Source organism: Neovison vison, chromosome 3 (genome assembly GCF_020171115.1).
Source record: "Neovison vison isolate M4711 chromosome 3, ASM_NN_V1, whole genome shotgun sequence".
NCBI lineage: Eukaryota > Metazoa > Chordata > Mammalia > Carnivora > Mustelidae > Neogale > Neogale vison.
This window is the reverse complement of record NC_058093.1, coordinates 21,213,767-21,231,115: the sequence shown is the minus strand read 5'-3', so window position 1 is coordinate 21,231,115 and position 17,349 is coordinate 21,213,767. Positions and strand designations below refer to the sequence as shown.

General features: G+C 39.1%; 1 protein-coding gene and 1 long non-coding RNA gene across 6 annotated transcripts in view; one reads left to right on the top strand and one right to left on the bottom strand.

Annotated features, from left to right (window-relative positions):
* Positions 1-2,817, bottom strand: part of LOC122902264 — a 107,396-nt gene extending 104,579 nt beyond the window's left edge. For all 3 annotated transcript variants that reach the window (XR_006383786.1, XR_006383787.1, XR_006383788.1), the window contains exon 1: positions 2,580-2,817. This is a non-coding gene — a long non-coding RNA (uncharacterized LOC122902264). The remainder of the gene's footprint in view (positions 1-2,579) is intronic.
* Positions 2,818-4,487: 1,670 nt separating this feature from the next.
* Positions 4,488-17,349, top strand: part of ACADL (acyl-CoA dehydrogenase long chain) — a 38,831-nt gene continuing 25,969 nt past the window's right edge. Inside the window, exons 1-5 of one of the 3 annotated variants that reach the window (XM_044241514.1) lie at positions 4,488-4,536; positions 5,804-5,868; positions 10,232-10,387; positions 12,655-12,792; positions 14,117-14,281. In XM_044241514.1, the coding sequence (XP_044097449.1) occupies positions 4,513-4,536; positions 5,804-5,868; positions 10,232-10,387; positions 12,655-12,792; positions 14,117-14,281 (548 nt within the window). In that variant the 5' untranslated portion in view covers positions 4,488-4,512. Of the gene's footprint in view, positions 4,537-4,766; positions 4,921-5,803; positions 5,869-7,612; positions 7,642-10,231; positions 10,388-12,654; positions 12,793-14,116; positions 14,282-17,349 lie in introns of those variants that run through there. The other 2 variants (XM_044241515.1, XM_044241516.1) reach the window with 2 other exon arrangements.

The following is a 17,349-nucleotide window of genomic DNA, read 5'->3' as shown; positions in this document are numbered from 1 at the left end:
TCCCTCTCTCTCTCTCTCTCTCTCTGCCTGCCTCTCCATCTACTTGTGATCTCTCTGTGTCAAATAAATAAATAAAATCTTTAAAAAAAAAAAAAAGGGACATATATTCAGACATATATTCTTAGAGAAATCTTACCATAAGGGCTTATCTTACTTTCAAAAAATCATCTATGCAGAGGAATTATTCCATATCACACAAGCAAAATGGCTTAACAATCTTCCTTCTGATACTGTCCAGGATCCTATAACAGCATTACCTACTCTTAGGTTTATTTAGTCTAAGACTATAATATATTAAAATGTGTATAAAACTTCTCTACTTAATTAGATCACCTCCGCTTTTCATGAGAGGACTTACTTCTTCTAACGACCTCCCTATAAAATAAAGAACAGAACAGCTCTAGAATATAAATTTTATGATCTTTTTCACATTGAGCATGATTTGTTTAAAAATGTCTATCACTAATATTGTTATTATGGAAGTGGCCCAGAGGGTATAAATTTAGAAGCAAGATTTCCAAGCTTGAAATTTAAACAAATCCACTCTTAATCCTGACAATTAGATTTTCTGCAAAAATTGTTTTGGCTAAAGATACTTAAATTACTTTTTTTTTTTTTTTTAAGAAAATGTTCCAAAATGTAAAATATCAACTGATTTTTCCCTCTTTAAGGGAAAAAATATATACATATATTTCAGGCAAATTTAGAAAACAAATTCCAAAGGCACCTGGGTGACTCAGTCTGTTAATCTTCCAGCTCTCAGTTTTGCCTCAGGTCATGGTCTCATGGGTTGTGGGATTGAGCCTGCATGGGGCTCCAAAGGGAGTCTGCTTGTGATTCTCTCCCTCCTGCTCTCTCCCTCTGATATTTTATCTTATATAATGTTGTGCCCTCAACATTCTTCTGAGGAACTCGGAACAAGTATTTACAGAATAAGAGAATTGAGAATGAATAAACTTTGCTCACCTGGGCCTGGTTTCTATTTCCTACCACATCAAATTTAATCTCCTTGATATATAAATAATATATAATTTATATATTTAAAAATTTATATATATAAAATTTATGTATATATTATTTATATTATAATATATAATATTTATATATTATATTTATATATATTATTTATATGATAATAAAAATACTGACCAACAGTAACTGAACTGAACTGGACAAAAGTAACAAAACTGAATGGTTACAATGCAGCAAACCTCTGTGTAATACCCTTTACATAAACACCAGAACATTTAATTTCCACAATGACAGCAGACAACCCGTAAGGAACAGAGATTTAGGATTAAACCCAGGTAGTCTCATGCCTAAATCTATACAATAAGCTCTATGTCCCAGGTTCCCTCCCAGCTATTACCTATCTGCTGAACCTGAATTCCTACTTCTTCCCAAGATACATTCCCCAGTTGCACTGGTTTCTTTACTGTTAAGTATTCTTAATTTTGTTCTAAGCTTCTCTAATAGACTTCCTAATTTTGTTCTAAGCTCCCTTCTGTTAACTCCCATACCTCCAAATTCAAAGTATATGCCCTAACTGGAATATTCCCTGATTACTCTGGCCCTAATTTACATTTCAATTATGTCTGACATGAGATTAGTTAATAAAAGCATGCCATGGAGAACTCTCAAGTAAAAAATGTGACTTATTCCTGCCAGGAAGCTATAAATTACTCCAAACATTCATGAAACATTTAGTAATTTGACTAAATTAGCTCTGCATTTAGAAGCACCTTTATTCTTATTCCACAAAATCAAATATATTAACTTTATGAAACATTCTAACTTTCCAATGGAGAAACCTGTTGGACACCATCTTAACCAAGTTAAGATATTAAAATTAAGGTGGTTCAAATTATCCTCACCAAAAATGGGACGAACTAGCATCAGGGATGGTCCGATGCAATACATTGAGAAGGACGTCACACTACTTATATACAAGTATTTTGCATTGGACTTGTCAAAAGTTCAGAAATAGCCAAAGCAAAACCAGTGAATCACTGAAGTAATTAGTAGAAGTTTTTTCTGCACACACAAAGAACAGTTCACAAATGGGAAATATTTGAACCAAAACATGGAATGAGGCCCAGCGGTATATCCTTATAAAGCAGCTTAACAGTAGACACCCCCCAACCAGTGTCACTTTCCAGTTTCAGTTGCCTGTGGTCATCCCTGAGGTCCAGAATCAGACCATTCTTCTTCTGACATTTCCTCAGAAGGTCAATAGTAGCCTAACTCTACATCACAATGCCTCCTGTCATTCACCTTACCACATCTCATTACATAGGAATTTTAGCATTTCACAACTCATTGACTTCACTGCCTGCTTGCTTCAGATAGCTCCCCCATAGGTCCGCCCTGGCACCTTCCTCTTGATAGGAAAATGAATTTTTATCTTTTTCAAGTCTTCTGCTTCTGAAATTTCACTATTAGAGCCAATTATTTGTGTTTAAAAAAAAAAAAAACAGAATTTTTGTCCAATTGATTATCAAAGGCCATTATTAAAACTCACCATCATCTGAAAATGCAAGTATATTAAGTGGAGGAGAATAAAAACAGCTAACACTTACAGAAAGTCATATGCAAAGCCTTGAGCAATGGTGTCCTAGTCTGGGTCACAGATGTGGTCCTGGTGGGGTGGAGGCTGCAGAACTTGCCAAGGTGAGGTGGGGGATGAGAGGTGGCTCCTCATCACTAACTGGGCTTCTTGGTCAAGGACACGAAGATAAAGTTCTCGGGGTGGCTCAGTCGGTTAAGTGTCTGCCTTCAGCTCAGGTCATGATCCTAGCATGCTGGGATCGAGCCCCACATCGGGGGGCTTTTTGGGGAGTCTGCTTCTTGCTCTTTCTCTCTCTCCGTCCCTCTCCTCGGCTTGTGTTCTCTTTCTGTGTCAAATAAACAAATAAAATCTTGAAAAAAAAAAAAGAAGAAGACAAAGTTCTTGGAGTTCTATTCTTCTCCCTGCCATTAAGGAGTCTGAGACCATCAACTTTTTGGGGGAGGTATGTCTCTCTTTATAGATTGGGCCCATACAAAAGGAAACCTGTGCTGGCTGGTGGATTGAGTTCAAGACATTTGTCACTCTCAGGAAATACAACAGCCAAAGTTGGTTCTGGGTGTGCTCCAAGGAGAACCTGCCTCTGCCATGTGCAGGGCCGTGGTCCTGGCTCACCTCTCCATGGACACAGGGCACTGAGGCTCCCAGGAGATCATCAAGCCCTACACCATCTCTCGAAACATGACAGGCCTCTGTGTCTCTGTGCTGGCATGCCTCACCCCTGCCCGCAGAAGCTCGAACATCATCTGGACCCAAGAAGCTGCTGAGGATAACTGCTATTGACAACCACTACACCTAGATCAAATGCTGCACTACCACCCAGGGCAACTTTGCCAAGGCCGCCTTTTATGCCATCTCCAAATCTATAGCTATCTCACCAACACGCCCGTAGTAAGAGACCCTGTTTACCATGTCTCCCTATCAGTTCACTAGACTGCCTAGTAAAGACCCACAGCACAGTCTCTGTGCAGAGGATCCAAAATCCAGCTGTTGCCACCACACAATGTTTTTATACAATGAAATTAAAGTGAATCAATCAAGCTTGTAAAGCAAAACAAAACTCAGTGGTTAAGCCGCTGCCTTCGGCTCAGGTCATGATCTCAGAGTCCTGGGATCAAGTCCCGCATGGGGCTCTCTGCTCAGCAGGGAGCCTGCTTCCCTCTCTCTCTCTCTCTGTCTACTTGTAATTTCTCTCTGTCAAATAAATAAATAAAATCTTTAAAAAAAAAAAAAAGCAAAACAAAACAAAACAAACACTGGTGAGATGTGCTAACTATCCAGAACCTTGGACTTCATCATCAAATATTACCGCTGCCGCGGTTAGTCGCACACCACACTGACACACACTGCCTCCGTAGTATTTTATTATTATCATAATAACTAACATTATTATCATTTTTATTTCATTTATTATTACTGTTTTTCAGGGGCTCAGCAAGACCCCGCAGAAAAAGGTCTCTTATCGCCCCATACTGGCAAGTAACTTGATCAGCCGATGATTATCTGGAAAAACCAATAGTCTGAAGCTAGTAAGTACCCTGGCACAGCCTCCTAATGGTGGAGGTCCCTAACCACCCCCCCGTCCCCCCCCCCGCCCCTCCCGCCAGGCATCGAGTCTAGAATTTTGGCAAGCCTGCACGGAGCCCTGCGCTCCCCCTGTCAGCTAATATGGTTTACACGCTTCTGTTTGGAATGAACTCCCCCCCCCTTTTTTTTATTAAATTCTTGATGTTCTGCAATCAGTTAATGAAGTCTTGATTGCTAACGCAAAACCTCGTTTTCAGGCCTTTTTATCTCCTCCACTATTAGAATGGTCTCAATGCCCTGCCTTACCTTCTTAGAATTCCACGCCGCCAACTACTTGAGTTCAAAGTCCTTCACAGATTTCCTATCCCTAAAATACCAAGTCCATACATTTCAACAGCTCAGACTATCACTCCGTTGAAATGTCAATTACCAAGCCGTATTTGGTAAGTTGAGGGAAAAAGGGAAAGGGCAAGACCGGAATCCCGCTCCGAGACGACTCGGTTGGCGGCGCCCCCAGAGAGGAGTGTTGCAGTCCCCGACACGCTCCACCCGCCCGCCCGCCCGCTAGGAGGCGGGCTCCGGAGGTCGAAGCTGTCATCAGACTTCGACGACTCAAAAGCTCGCGGGACGCTTTTCGCGGGGCACGACCCAGCAGGCCGGTCCCGCGGAGAACCGAGCCGCCCGCCCCCCGCGCCAGGGTCTCGAAGGGGCGCGTGCGTCGCCCCGCCGCCCTCCGCCGTCGTCCCCGCCATGGCCGCACGCTTGTTCCGCGGCTCCCTACGCCGGTGGGGCTGCCGCTGCGCCCTGCCCTCGCGGCCGGCCGCGAGGTGACTGCGGGCCGGGGGCTCCAGCGGAACTGCCCGAGCGGGCTGCGGGACTGTGACTGGGCGGGAGGAGAGGGGAGGGGAGCGGAGGGAGAAGCGGGGAGGGAAGGAGGGGGGGGCAGGGAAGGGGCTGAGGGAGTGGGGAGGGTCTCGGGGGGCCTGGAACGCTGCGGGCCGCACCGGCGCGGTGCGTGAGGGGCGGCGACCTGGGCGGTGGGCGCGGAAGGCTGCGGGGATGGGGCTGGGCCTCGACCTGCGGCGCGCGGAGTCGGGGTGGGACCGCCGTCAACCGGGGCGAATGTGGGCTTCGGGTGTGTCCCCAGGGGTCGCGGGAAAACCCAAAGCGGGGTTCGCCGAAGGCTCATTCTCCGGCCCCCGTCTGGCGTGTGGGATTCTAGCACCCGCCGTAGGGTGCGGGGCATGGGGGTGGGGCGCCGCGCCTGGCGAGGGACTCGGGCTGCTGCCTCTGGCCCTAGAACCTTGGCGAAGGGCGGCGGAGCAGTGGCCCAGGCGCTTTCAGGGTAGTGAGTCTGGGGCTGGGGCTCCGCCTCGCAGATCTGGAGAAAGAAAGGGTCAGGCGTCCGCGATGAAGCCTGCTGGCGAGAGTGCCCCCGAGAAGGCAGCCCAGGACTGCAAAGACCTGACGTCCGCCCCACCAGACAGGGTCACTGAGACTTATTTAGTAAATGCTTTAATCAATTAAATCAGAAGAGTAGATAGTTTGTCAGTGGCTCTGTGATTATTAAGGTGGTGTTTATGAGATCAAAAGCTTTAGATACGGACACATAAAATCCATCGGATGAACTGGAAGCGTCCGGGATTCACTATTTAGGGAGTATGACATGAATGGTAAATTAGCTCATTACAACATTGGTGGAACTCTCAGGTGCTGTGGGAATGGAAAAATAACCTGTTCCTCCTGAGGACCGTTGGGAAGACTTCACTGAGGAGGTGACTTGGCTTTAGGACGCACATACTTTTCTGAGCTCTTCCCCAGAGTTTCGTAAGACTGTGACTTTCAATTTTTTGTTATCGGGACTCTTTCACCCTCCTAAAGTTAGAGGACCCCCAAGGATATTTATGTGTGTGTGTGTGTGTGTGTGTGTGTGAGAGAGAGAGAGAGAGAGAGGGTTGTACCTACCTATATTGATATCAGTGGGTAACTACAAAACAAATTTTACAAATGTTAGTTAATTAAAAGTAACAATAGAGGGTGCCTGGGTGGCTCAGAGGGTTAAAGCCTCCGCCTTTGGCTCAGGTCATGATCCCAGAATCCTGGCACCGAGACCCACATCAGGCTCTTCTGCTCAGTGGGGAGCCTGTTTCCTCCTCCTCCTCCTCCTCCTCCTCCTCCTCTCTTTCTCTCTCTACGTGCCTCTCTGCCTACTTGTGATCTGTATCTGTCAAATAAAATCTTTTCTTTTTTAAGTAACCATAGAGATTACGGTAAGTGAAGTAAATCAAACAGAAGGATACTGTACGATCTCATTTATACATGGGATCTTAAAACAACAAATGAAAAAAAGAACTCAGGTACAGGGAAAAAATTGTGGTGGGGGGGAGGGTGTGGAAATGGGTGAAGGGGGTCAAAAGGTACCAACTTCCAGCTCTAAAATAAGTCATGGGAGTTTAATGTACAGCATGGTGACTGTAATTAGTACTGTATATATATTTCAAATTTGCTAAAAGAATAGACCTTAAAGGTTGTCATCACAAGGAAAAAAATTAATGATGATGGATATTAACTGGATTTATTGTGTTGATTATTTCACCATATATAAAAATACTGAATCATGTACATCTGAAACTATATATGTCAATTATATCCTGACAATAAGTAAAAGTAACAATAATAAACCCATGATGTGTTACCATAAATATCATTTTTAAGAACAGTAGCTTTAAAAAAAAAAAAAGAAAAGAGACATTTACATTGTCTGGCTTCGTAGAAGACATCTCAGTTCTCTGTTTCTGCATTACGTGTATTGGGATAAATTATTATGGCTGAAGTACAGAAAGAAAATCTCATAAATTCTGAAAAAGGAGGACATGAGGGACCCTCTGAATAGGTCAGGGACTACAGTTTTATTATAGCAGGCTTCTTAATGTGCAAGTGAATTATTCAGGGAATTTGTTGAAATACAAATTCTGATTCAGTAGATCTGGGGTGAGGTCTGAGTTGGTGTATTTATAACCAATTCCCAACTATCACTAAAGGTGCTGGTGGAGACTATCTCCCTTTTATAATGTAAATGATTAAAAAAAAAATAGAACTTGGCCTGTTAAATTAGAAGTTTATTTTTGTTCAGTACAGATTTCCTGGTCTTTATAAGGAAAAAAAGGGCCAATGTATTCAATAAAATTTTCTTGGTCTTCAGGAAGTGGATGGTCCAACATACTGACTGTAAACTGTCTTGATTTTCTTCCACGTATTCTCTCTTAAACACTTTTGACTGACCTGAAATATCTTTATTTTTCCTGGCACTTCTTTCACTCTCTAGCATCTTGGTTTATTTTACTTAGAGATATTCCAAAGGTTTCCTTAAGATAATATGGGATATAAAATTTCACAATAGAGGGAGACTGGAATATAAATTCCACCCTGTTATTTGCTAATTATGTTGACAAATGATTCTGTGTTTCAGAGCACCCGTTTCCTAGTCTCGGCACATTTTTTTTCCTGAGGGAAAATTTCAAGTATGGAAAAGCTATGTGGACAAATGTGTGCGTTATAGTTTTATTAATACTAGCAGGAAATTGGGACCAATCATTTTGTTGGATTTCTTTTCCTTTACTTCTTGCTGTTCTTGGTCGCTTGGAAGAATGAAGAGGTAGACCAGACCTGCGGAGTCGTGGGCAGCAAAGCAAGGTTTACTGACCATTAGTGAAGTTTATTGAGTGATGGTACAAAGGTCCCGAAGAGGGAGGGGACTTAAAGAAGGGTGCCGCTACTGGAGTTTCTGAGTCTAGGGGTTTTTATGGGCTTGTTGGAGGGCTGTTGTAATCTGATTAATTAAGTCTCCCTGTACCTGGCATCATCAGGTTTTTTTGTCACATGGGAAAGAGTGGAGGCTTCCTTCTGAAGTATTGTGAAATCCTTTCAAGTGTGGTTTCCTCTTAGGGCGGAGTTCCCTAGTCCCGGCTGCCTTTCTTCCAACTATCCTTCATCAATTTCAGTTATGGGATAAAGTAAACTTTGGATGTCTGTTTGATAAAACAGTGTAGTGATAGGCAAGACCCCTGCACGTGTTGGTGCTGTTACCTCTGACTTCATCTATGACTGTTTTCACTCAATCCACTTTGGGCCTCCTTGCCCTTTCTAGCATATACCAGGTACCATCCTGCCCGACACCTTTTGCTCTAATTGTTTTCTTGTCCTAAAATTCTTCTACTCCCAAAATCTGCTTGGCTCTCCACCTTGAGGTGTTTGCTCAAATCTCATTTTTCTAACTGAACCTACCTTGATTGCAGGATTTCCCTACGGCAGCCATGTCCCAGCCTTGTCCCAAACACACACTCTGAACCTTGCTCCACTTTTCTTTTCCATAGAACTTATCACCTTCTCCTTTATTCTATAATTTGCTTCTTTATTTTTTATCGTTATTCAGTCTCCCCTTCCAGAAATGTGAGCCCCAAAACAAGAATCTTTATTTATTTTGTACACTCTTGTAGCCGAAGGTACCTGAACAGTTCTGGTGCATAGTGAGTACTCAGAAAGTATGTGTTGACCAAATGAATGAATGAGCCGTTAAAAATAATGATTTGAATGGCTGAGTAGTAACCATGAAGGCAAAAGGCAGACTTATATATAAAAATTGTAGCACTACCTGTTCACAACCAAAGATTACCATTTGAAAAGCTTCTAGTTATATTAATAAACCACTAAAAGTTGCATATGAAAGATAAATCTAAAGCAAAATGATAGAAAATGCATATTAAGTGTATTACTTAGCTTATGCTGTCGTAACAAAATACCGTAGACTGGATGGATTGAACAACAAACTTATTTCTCATAATTCTAAAGGTTGGGTAATGGAAGAGCAAAGTGCTAACTCTCTCTTCTTTTTATAAGGCCACAATTCTCTCAGATTAGGACCCTCCTTATGACCTCATTTAATTAATTACCTTCTCAAAGCCCTGTTTCCGAATACAATCACAGTGAGAGTTAGAGCTTCAACGTGTATTTGGGAGTGACACAATTCAGTCCATAGTATTAAATAAAAATACATAAGCTAAAACAAAGTAATCCATTTCTGCAGGCAGGATTGGGTCGGGGTGTGGGGGTGTGGGGGTGGGGAGGGGGAGGTTGAGACAACCTAATTGCCGGTAAGCAAAACTGCCTTTTAAACAAAAACACTAAGGAGAGGAGGGGGAAGGAAGGAGAAAAGAAAAAAAGAACGAGGGGAAAACAACAACAACAACAAAAAGCAAAAAAAAAAAACCACGTTCCATCTAAGGAGGAGAGAAACTCCAAACAGAATTTCATGCAAAACAGAAAAACAACCTTTACTAAAATTTGGATATATGATAAAAAGCTTTTAGATATGAGTTTGAAAATATGCAAAGTGATACACAGATTTTCACACTCTTTTAGGAGTGCCCCAAGGGGGAAATAAACCTGAAAACCACTGACCTAAAGGAACTACAGAGCAGTCTTATCTTAAGGTTAATAGTGGGGACAAGGAGAAGGAAGGGTCAGTTTCTGAAGATCTTGAATAATTCTGTGTTAATCCTTACAGAGGTTCATGGACTTTTAAAAAAAATTTTCATCAGGTTGCCCTTAATATGGTAATAACTTCCCCATAGTTTGTATCTTACACTCCTGCCATTTCAAATTGTATGATTCTGAATGAAATATTAATTTGGGTTCTGGAAAAAATGTCAATACTATCTTAAACATCATAGTAACATGAAAACATCAATATTATTCTATGGTGGTATTTGAGTTTTACATAATTTAATTCACATCGTGTGACAACACTGTTTTACCTCAGTTCAGACCTGTGGTTAGTCATTGACACTATGTCCTCACTATGGGTTTGAAAGTGAAGAGTGAGTTGAATACAGACAAACTACTTGATTTCATCTAGATGAGGTAGATCCTATCAAAAGTGGTAATATTCAAATTTGAGCAGATCTATCAAATTTCAGAGCCTTTCTACCTCCTTCTGTAGTGTGTCTGGGTGGGCGGGGGGGGAGAAATCAGTGTTATGTGTTCAGTAGAAATAACCTTCCATGCTGTTTAGTGGCATTAATTTGGATATGAAGAGTAACAAATCACTTAATTTTCTTAATGTATATGTATATTTTTTAGATATTCTCATTCTGGAGGAGAAGAACGTCTAGAAACTCCTTCTGCTAAAAAATTAACAGATATAGGAACTAGAAGAATCTTTTCTTCAGAACATGACATTTTCCGGAAAAGTGTAAGGAAGTTTTTTCAAGAAGAAGTGATTCCTTACCATGCAGAGTAAGTGGCACATTTTCTTTTAAAGGAATATGCGTAAGGGGAACAATAAGAACCACTTCTTAGATAGTGCTACAAGTTGTTCTACAGAAAATATACTGTGTTAATTGCTCTATTAACCTTTCGCTCCTTTAACTATAATGCTATAATACTTAATTGTGTAACGATAAACTTAAGGATTCTTAAGAATCCTGAGATTCTTAAGCTAGTCCAAAGCTATTTAAATAAATTTTAAAATATACAATTGAAAATAAGACTATTTTGCAAATTCACAACTCATTCTAAGAGTAGTAGTACTCTTAAATGTCAATTAAGTAGCTAAATAGTTAATTACATATTTTTTTCCTGCTTCATTAATGAATTAAAATATATAAAAGCTTAGCTGGCCAGCATAATGCAAATCTTGGTTGGCAATTGGCCACCTTAAAGTATTTTTATTACTGGGTGGGCTGTTTATTGATTAATTGATTAGTTACTGATCCTGCTTTGTTGACCAAAAACCCATCATTTCTATGAAAATAGAATTTTGCTCTATTTCCAAAATTTACTCACTGTCAGCACTTTACTACAATTAAAATGGTTTTTTTAAACACTGTTGGGGCATACCTAGGTGGCTCAGTTGGTTGAGCAGCCCACTCTTGATTTCTGCTCTAGTATTGGTCTCAGGATCAAGCCCTGCCCGCGCCCCCCCCCATCAGGCTCTGTGCTGAGCTTGGAGCCTGCTTAAGACTCTCTCTCTCACCCAACATCCTCCCCCACCCTGCCCCTTATATGCTCTGTCTTTAAAATAAATAAATAAATAAATATCTTCCACTGAGACTTGATTAATGCTTTCTCAGTAAAAATGACCAAAATTAGCTAAACTTAATGTTATCACTAGTCTTTGGTGAAAAGCAACTTTCTTTAAAAACAAAAGGGCACCTGGGTAGTTCAGTCAGTTAAGCTTCAGACTCTTGATCTCTGCCCAGGTCATAATCTCAGGGTCCTTGGATCAAGCCCCACGTCGGGCTGCTGCTGAGCATGGATCCTGCTTAAGATTCTCTCTCTCTCGGTCCATCTGCCCCTCCCTCTACTCTACTCGCATGTGCACACTCTCTAAATAAATAAATAAATATCTTTAAGAAAGAAAGTAGGAAAAAGTTTTGCTCTAGAAGATTCTTTTTTGTTTATTGCCTTACTGATTTGAAACTTTGTTCCAGAAAAATTGTTGGTGAGGATTTGAAGTAAAAATGATAGAAGTTGACAAATTTTAGGTTAATGATAAAACTATTTCCCAAGGTACTTTAGGCAATGATTACATCAAAATGTACATGGCAATCAAACTCTTTTCATTTAAAATTTCTTGAGGTATCTGTGTGTAGCTTTAATCAGCATCTTCAAAAATATACCTCATACTTACCATAGCTAAATACCACTTAAAAAAATAAAAACAAAAGTTCTCAGATTCTTTATCTCCGACTTGCCATCTCTTTCTTCATTATCATTTTTTCCCCATTCTCATTTTTTTTTTCGCCATTCTCATTTTTAAAGAGGAAAAGCAGAGGTTGCACAATCTTACGCAACTATCTAATCTTTTCAGTTCATTTGACAGCTTAGCTGCAAGATGTTTCTGTTTTTCTGTTGTTCCTCCTTAAACTTAAGATTGCCTGCTCCCGTCACCTTTTTTCTTTGCTCATCCTGGTAAATTCAGCAGTTTAAGGAATTATACAGAGGCCAGTTGCCTTTACAGGAGAGTTGGGCAAATTCCCATGACAACATGGCACAACTAAGATTCCGTCCTAAGGGTACCAGTTGAGAGAAACTGTACCCATGAATATCAGTGGATGTAATTTCCAGGTCCGATGAATAGTCAAGGGAGGAGAGACGGGCAGGTAAGAAGAAGTAAGGAAGACAACAAGGAGGAGAAACAATGAAAGAGTCAGATGCAGGGACGCCTGGGTGGCTCAGTTGGTTGGACAACTGCCTTTGGCTCAGGTCATGATCCCGGAGTCCCAGGATCGAGTCCCGCATCGGGCTCCCAGCTCCACGGGGAGTCTGCTTCTCCCTCTGACCTTCTCCTCGCTCATGCTCTCTCTCACTGTCTCTCTCTCAAATAAATAAATAAAATCTTAAGAAGAGTCAGATGCAAATAGGAAGTGATGGCCAATGTCAACAATAATTGCCTCAAATGAAGGGAACATTCCTGAACAATATCATTCATAAGTTCAAATTATGACCATTAAAGTAACAGGAAAGAAGTTTTTCTGATTTTAAAATGTTGCTGTTTGCAGATGGGAGAAAGCTGGAGAAGTGAGTAGGGAACTTTGGGAAAAAGCCGGAAAACAAGGACTGCTCGGTATCAATATTGCAGAGCGTCATGGTGGTGTTGGTGGGGACCTTTATTCAGCAGCTGTTGTTTGGGAAGAACAGTAAGTATGCAGACATTGGAAGCGGAGTCTTATTTGTTGCTCACTTTCCTGAGAAGAGGATTAATTGCGCTTTCTAATCTTAAATATTGAGAACAGTGTAAAATGTGAATGAATAAACCCTTCATATGCTCTTTTGCATTTTTTTTAATGTGGGAAGATAGGTAAATGCCCTTGAAATTGTTGAAATAGGTGCTGTTGAAAATGAAAGAGAGCCTTTCATTTTTAATTGCTTCATGTTTACTTTTCTTCTTTTAAAAAGCTATTTGGAAAAAAAAAACAGTAGAAAAATATTTCCATCAAATATACTTAAAGTTTAAGAAGAAATCTGTATGAGAAGAAATACAGATTTCAGTTGATGAATGGGCACAGAATTTGACCCAACAGTTCATCAAAACAAAATTCAAATAGGTTCTTTTGGATGAAAAAAGTTCATCCTTATACCAATCAAATGCTAATTAAATTAACCTGGAGGTGTCATTTTGAGTGTTTGCAAAACTCAGTGAAAATTCAAAATCCTAATATGCATTGCTGACAAGGTTGAAAATGAGATACTTGTGCTATCAGTGGCATTATCAATTAGGACAGTCAATACTTTGGAGATTAAAAATGTGGATACATATAAAAAATGGAAAATATTTCTGCTTTTTGATCTAGGATGCCACTTTGGGGAATTTATCTTAGGGAAATAATTTTGTAGAAAAGAGAGGAGCTGTGTGCAGAAATCATCGTCATGTTAGATCATAGTCTTCCAAATACGGAAGTAATCTAAATATCTTGTAGTGGGAGAATGAATAAGTAAATTCTATTACATAAACAATTTTGAATGTTTTACAACTATTTCAGATTATTCTTTGATAGCTAGGTTAGAAAGAATGGCTGTTTCGTGTCACATAGTTAAAAAAAAAAAAACAGTTAAGTACAAGTTCACACCATGACTGCAACTATGTTAGAAGATATCCTTATGGAAAAGGTAATTTGCCAGAATGAAAAGAGTTGCTATGTTAGGGTAATACAACTATAGGTGATTAGTACTTTTAAATATTTTATCTTTTAATTCATTAGACAAGTATTCATGCAACTCTATTAGAGTACTATTAATTGTGTTAGAGTCAAAAATTAAAAGATTAATAAAAGCAAAGAGAGAACATTTTCAGGAACTTCCTACGTTTGTGCAGAGACAGGCTATTACCATACAATGTGATAAGACTTAATAATTTTTGTTGTTTATTGTTTGTTATTGTTTCATTAAAAATCAAAAAAACTGAAAGCAGAACAAAATAATTATTTTGTGCTTTAAATTTTCTTCTTTTTTTTTCTCTTTAAGAGCGTATTCGAATTGTACAGGCCCAGGTTTTACTCTTCATTCAGATATTATCATGCCCTATATTGTAAACTATGGCTCAGAAGAACAGATTAAACGGTTCATCCCGCAGATGACCAGTGGGAAATGTATTGGTGCCTTAGCAATGACAGAGCCTGGGGCGGGAAGGTAAATCAGCATTCATTTGGTTTTAAATTTCTGGAAGCACTGCCCAACAGCAAATATTTTCTTACTATTCACTTCATACAAACCTTTGAACAATACGGAAGGAGGAGTACAAATGTGAACACAAGCAACCTTAAGTAACTTCAAACTCCAGTAGGAAAATAAGACCTTACCATATGTGAGTAATAATAAAACATTTATATTATATGCCATTTTGAGATATTGATATGAGGTAATATCCTACCAAATAAAATGGTAGGATATGAGTTGAATTTGGAGCATGGTGAATTTGGATGTGAGGTGACATTCACATGGAAATGTCAGAAAGCTTTTCGAAATAGGTATTTGGAACACTGGAGGTAGATGGGGGTGCAAAGAATTGACGCAATGGGAACGAGTAAGATCATTTATTCGTCATTCGAAGGTTACTAAGTGCCTTTAATGTGCCAGTAGTGAACAAAACAGACATGTTTGTTGTGCTTACTGAGGAGAATGACAAGAAACACATAAATAGTAGATCCCTAATTATAAATTATGATTAAGTACTATGACGGGAACATGGTGCTGTGCTAGAGACTAATGGAGCATGTATGTTTGTTGGAAAAGGGAAAAATGAATTTAGATATGTCAGAGAAGACCTATAAAATGTGGTTATATGTAAACTGAGATGTGACAGATTTGTAATATAACTTAAAGTTTGGAATTATAATACTTCCAGTTTTGTTTTTCTCTTTCAAGATTGCTTTGGCTATTTTGGGTCTTTTGTGAATCTGTACAAATTTTGGGATTGTTTGTTCTAGTTCTGTGAAAAATGCTATTGGTATTTTGATAAGGATTACATTACGTCTGTAGAAAATTCTTTAGGTAGCTAGTATAGACATTTTAGCAATATCTGTTTTTCCATTCCATGAGCATGGAATGTCTGTCCATTTCTTTGTGTTGTCTTGAATTTCTTTCATCAGATTACAGGTCTTTCACTTCTTTGGTTAAGTTTATTCGTATTTTATTATTTTTGATATGGTTGTACATAGGATTATTAATTTCTCTTTCTGCTGCTTCATTATCAGTGTATAGGAATACAGTAGATTTCTGTACATGGATTTTGTATCCTGCAAATTTACTGAATTCATTTATCAGTTTGAGTAGATTTTTGGTGGTCTTTCAGGTTTTCTGTATATAGTATCCTGAAATTGGCAAATAGTAAAAGTTTCACTTCTTCCTTGCCAATTTGGATGCCTTTTCTTTCTTTTTGTTGTTTGGTAGCTGTGGCTAGGACTTCCAGTAATATGTTGAGTAAAAGTGGTGACAGTAGATAACCTTGTGTTGTTCCTGACCTCGGGGAAAGCTCTCGTTTTCCCCCATTAAGTATGTTCACTTTAGGTTTTTCATATAAGACCTTTATTATGTTGAGATATGTTCCCTCCGGACCTACCTTGTTGAGAGTTTTTATCATAAATGGATGTTTTGTGAAATGCTTTTTCTGCATCTGTTGAGGTGGTCGTATGTTTTTTATCCTTTCTCTTATTGATGTGACATAGCACATTGATTGATTTCTGAATACTGAACCACCCTTGTATCCTGGGAAGAAATCCCACCTGATCATGGTGAATTATTTTTTTTTAATGTATTGGATTTTTTTTTAAGATCTTTTTTTATTCATTAGAGAGAGAGAGAGAGAATGATTAGTGGAGAAAGGCAGAGGGAGAAGCAGACGTCCCACTGAGCAGAGAGCCAAATATGGGGCTTGATCCCAGAACCTGGAGTTAATGACCTGAGCCAGAGGCAGACTCTTAACCATGTGAGCCACCCATTCATTTTGAAAGTATCTTGTTGAGGATTTTTACATCTATTTTTATCAGAGATACTGGCCTGTTGTAGTTCTTTCTCTTTTTTTGTGATGGTGGTAGGGGGTGTCTGTCTAGTTTTGGTATCAAGGTAATACTGGCATTATAGAATGAATTGAGAAGTGTTCATTCCTCTTTTATTTTTTGGAATAGTTTGAGAATAATAGGTTTTAACTCTTCTTTCAATGTTTTATAGAATTTGCCTGTGAAGCTGACTGGTTTGGACTTTGGTTTGTTGGGAGTTTTCATTATTGATTCAATTTCTCTGCTGGTAGCTGGTCTGTTCAAGCTGTATTTATTTTCCTTCTTCAGTTTTGGTAGGTTATATGTTTCTAGGAATTTATTCATTTCTTCTAGCTTATCTTCTTTGTTGGTATGTAATTTTTCATAATATTCTCTTATAATTTTTTGTGTTTCTGTGGTGTTGGTTGTTATTTTTCATTTCATTTATGATTTTGATTTTTTGGGTCATCTTTATTTTATTTTATTTTGATGAGTCTGGCTGGAGGTTTATCAATTTTGTTGAATTTTTCAAAGAATTAGCTCTTGATTTCATTCATCTGTTGTGTTTTTTATTTTTAATTCCTGTATCATTTATTTCTGCTCGATTCTTCCTTCCTTCTGCTCTTTCTGGCTTTTGAGTGTTTTTCTTTTTCTAGCTCCTTTAGGTGTGAGGTTAGGTTGTCTATTTGAAATTATTCTTGCTTTTTCCGGTAGAGTACTGCTATAAACTTCCCTCTTAGAACCACTTTTGCTGAGTTCCAAAGATTTTGTACTGTTGTGTTTTCATTTTCATTTGTTTCCATGTACTTTTTGATTTCCTCTTTGATTTCTTGGTTGACCCATTCATTGTTTAGTAGCATGTTATTAACCTCCGTGAATTTGTGCTTTTTTTAGATTTTTATCCGCATGGTTGATTTCCAGTTTCATAGTGTTATAGTCAAAAAAGATGTTTGAACTTTTTGAATTTGCTGACATTTGTTTTATGGCCTAATATGTGATCTGTTCTGGAGAATGATGGCTGCCTTACATCCAGGGTATTCTGATACCAGCTGTGTGATTGTGGGCAAAATCTCTGTGCCCAAATGTCTGTATCAGTGATACTTATTTAATAGGGTTATGGTGAGGTTCTGAATTCTTGGTAATACTAAGTAGTATATTTTAAGACCATTTTTCATATTTCATATTTACCATTTAAAAGGTTTTTTTTTTAAACCACAAACTGAG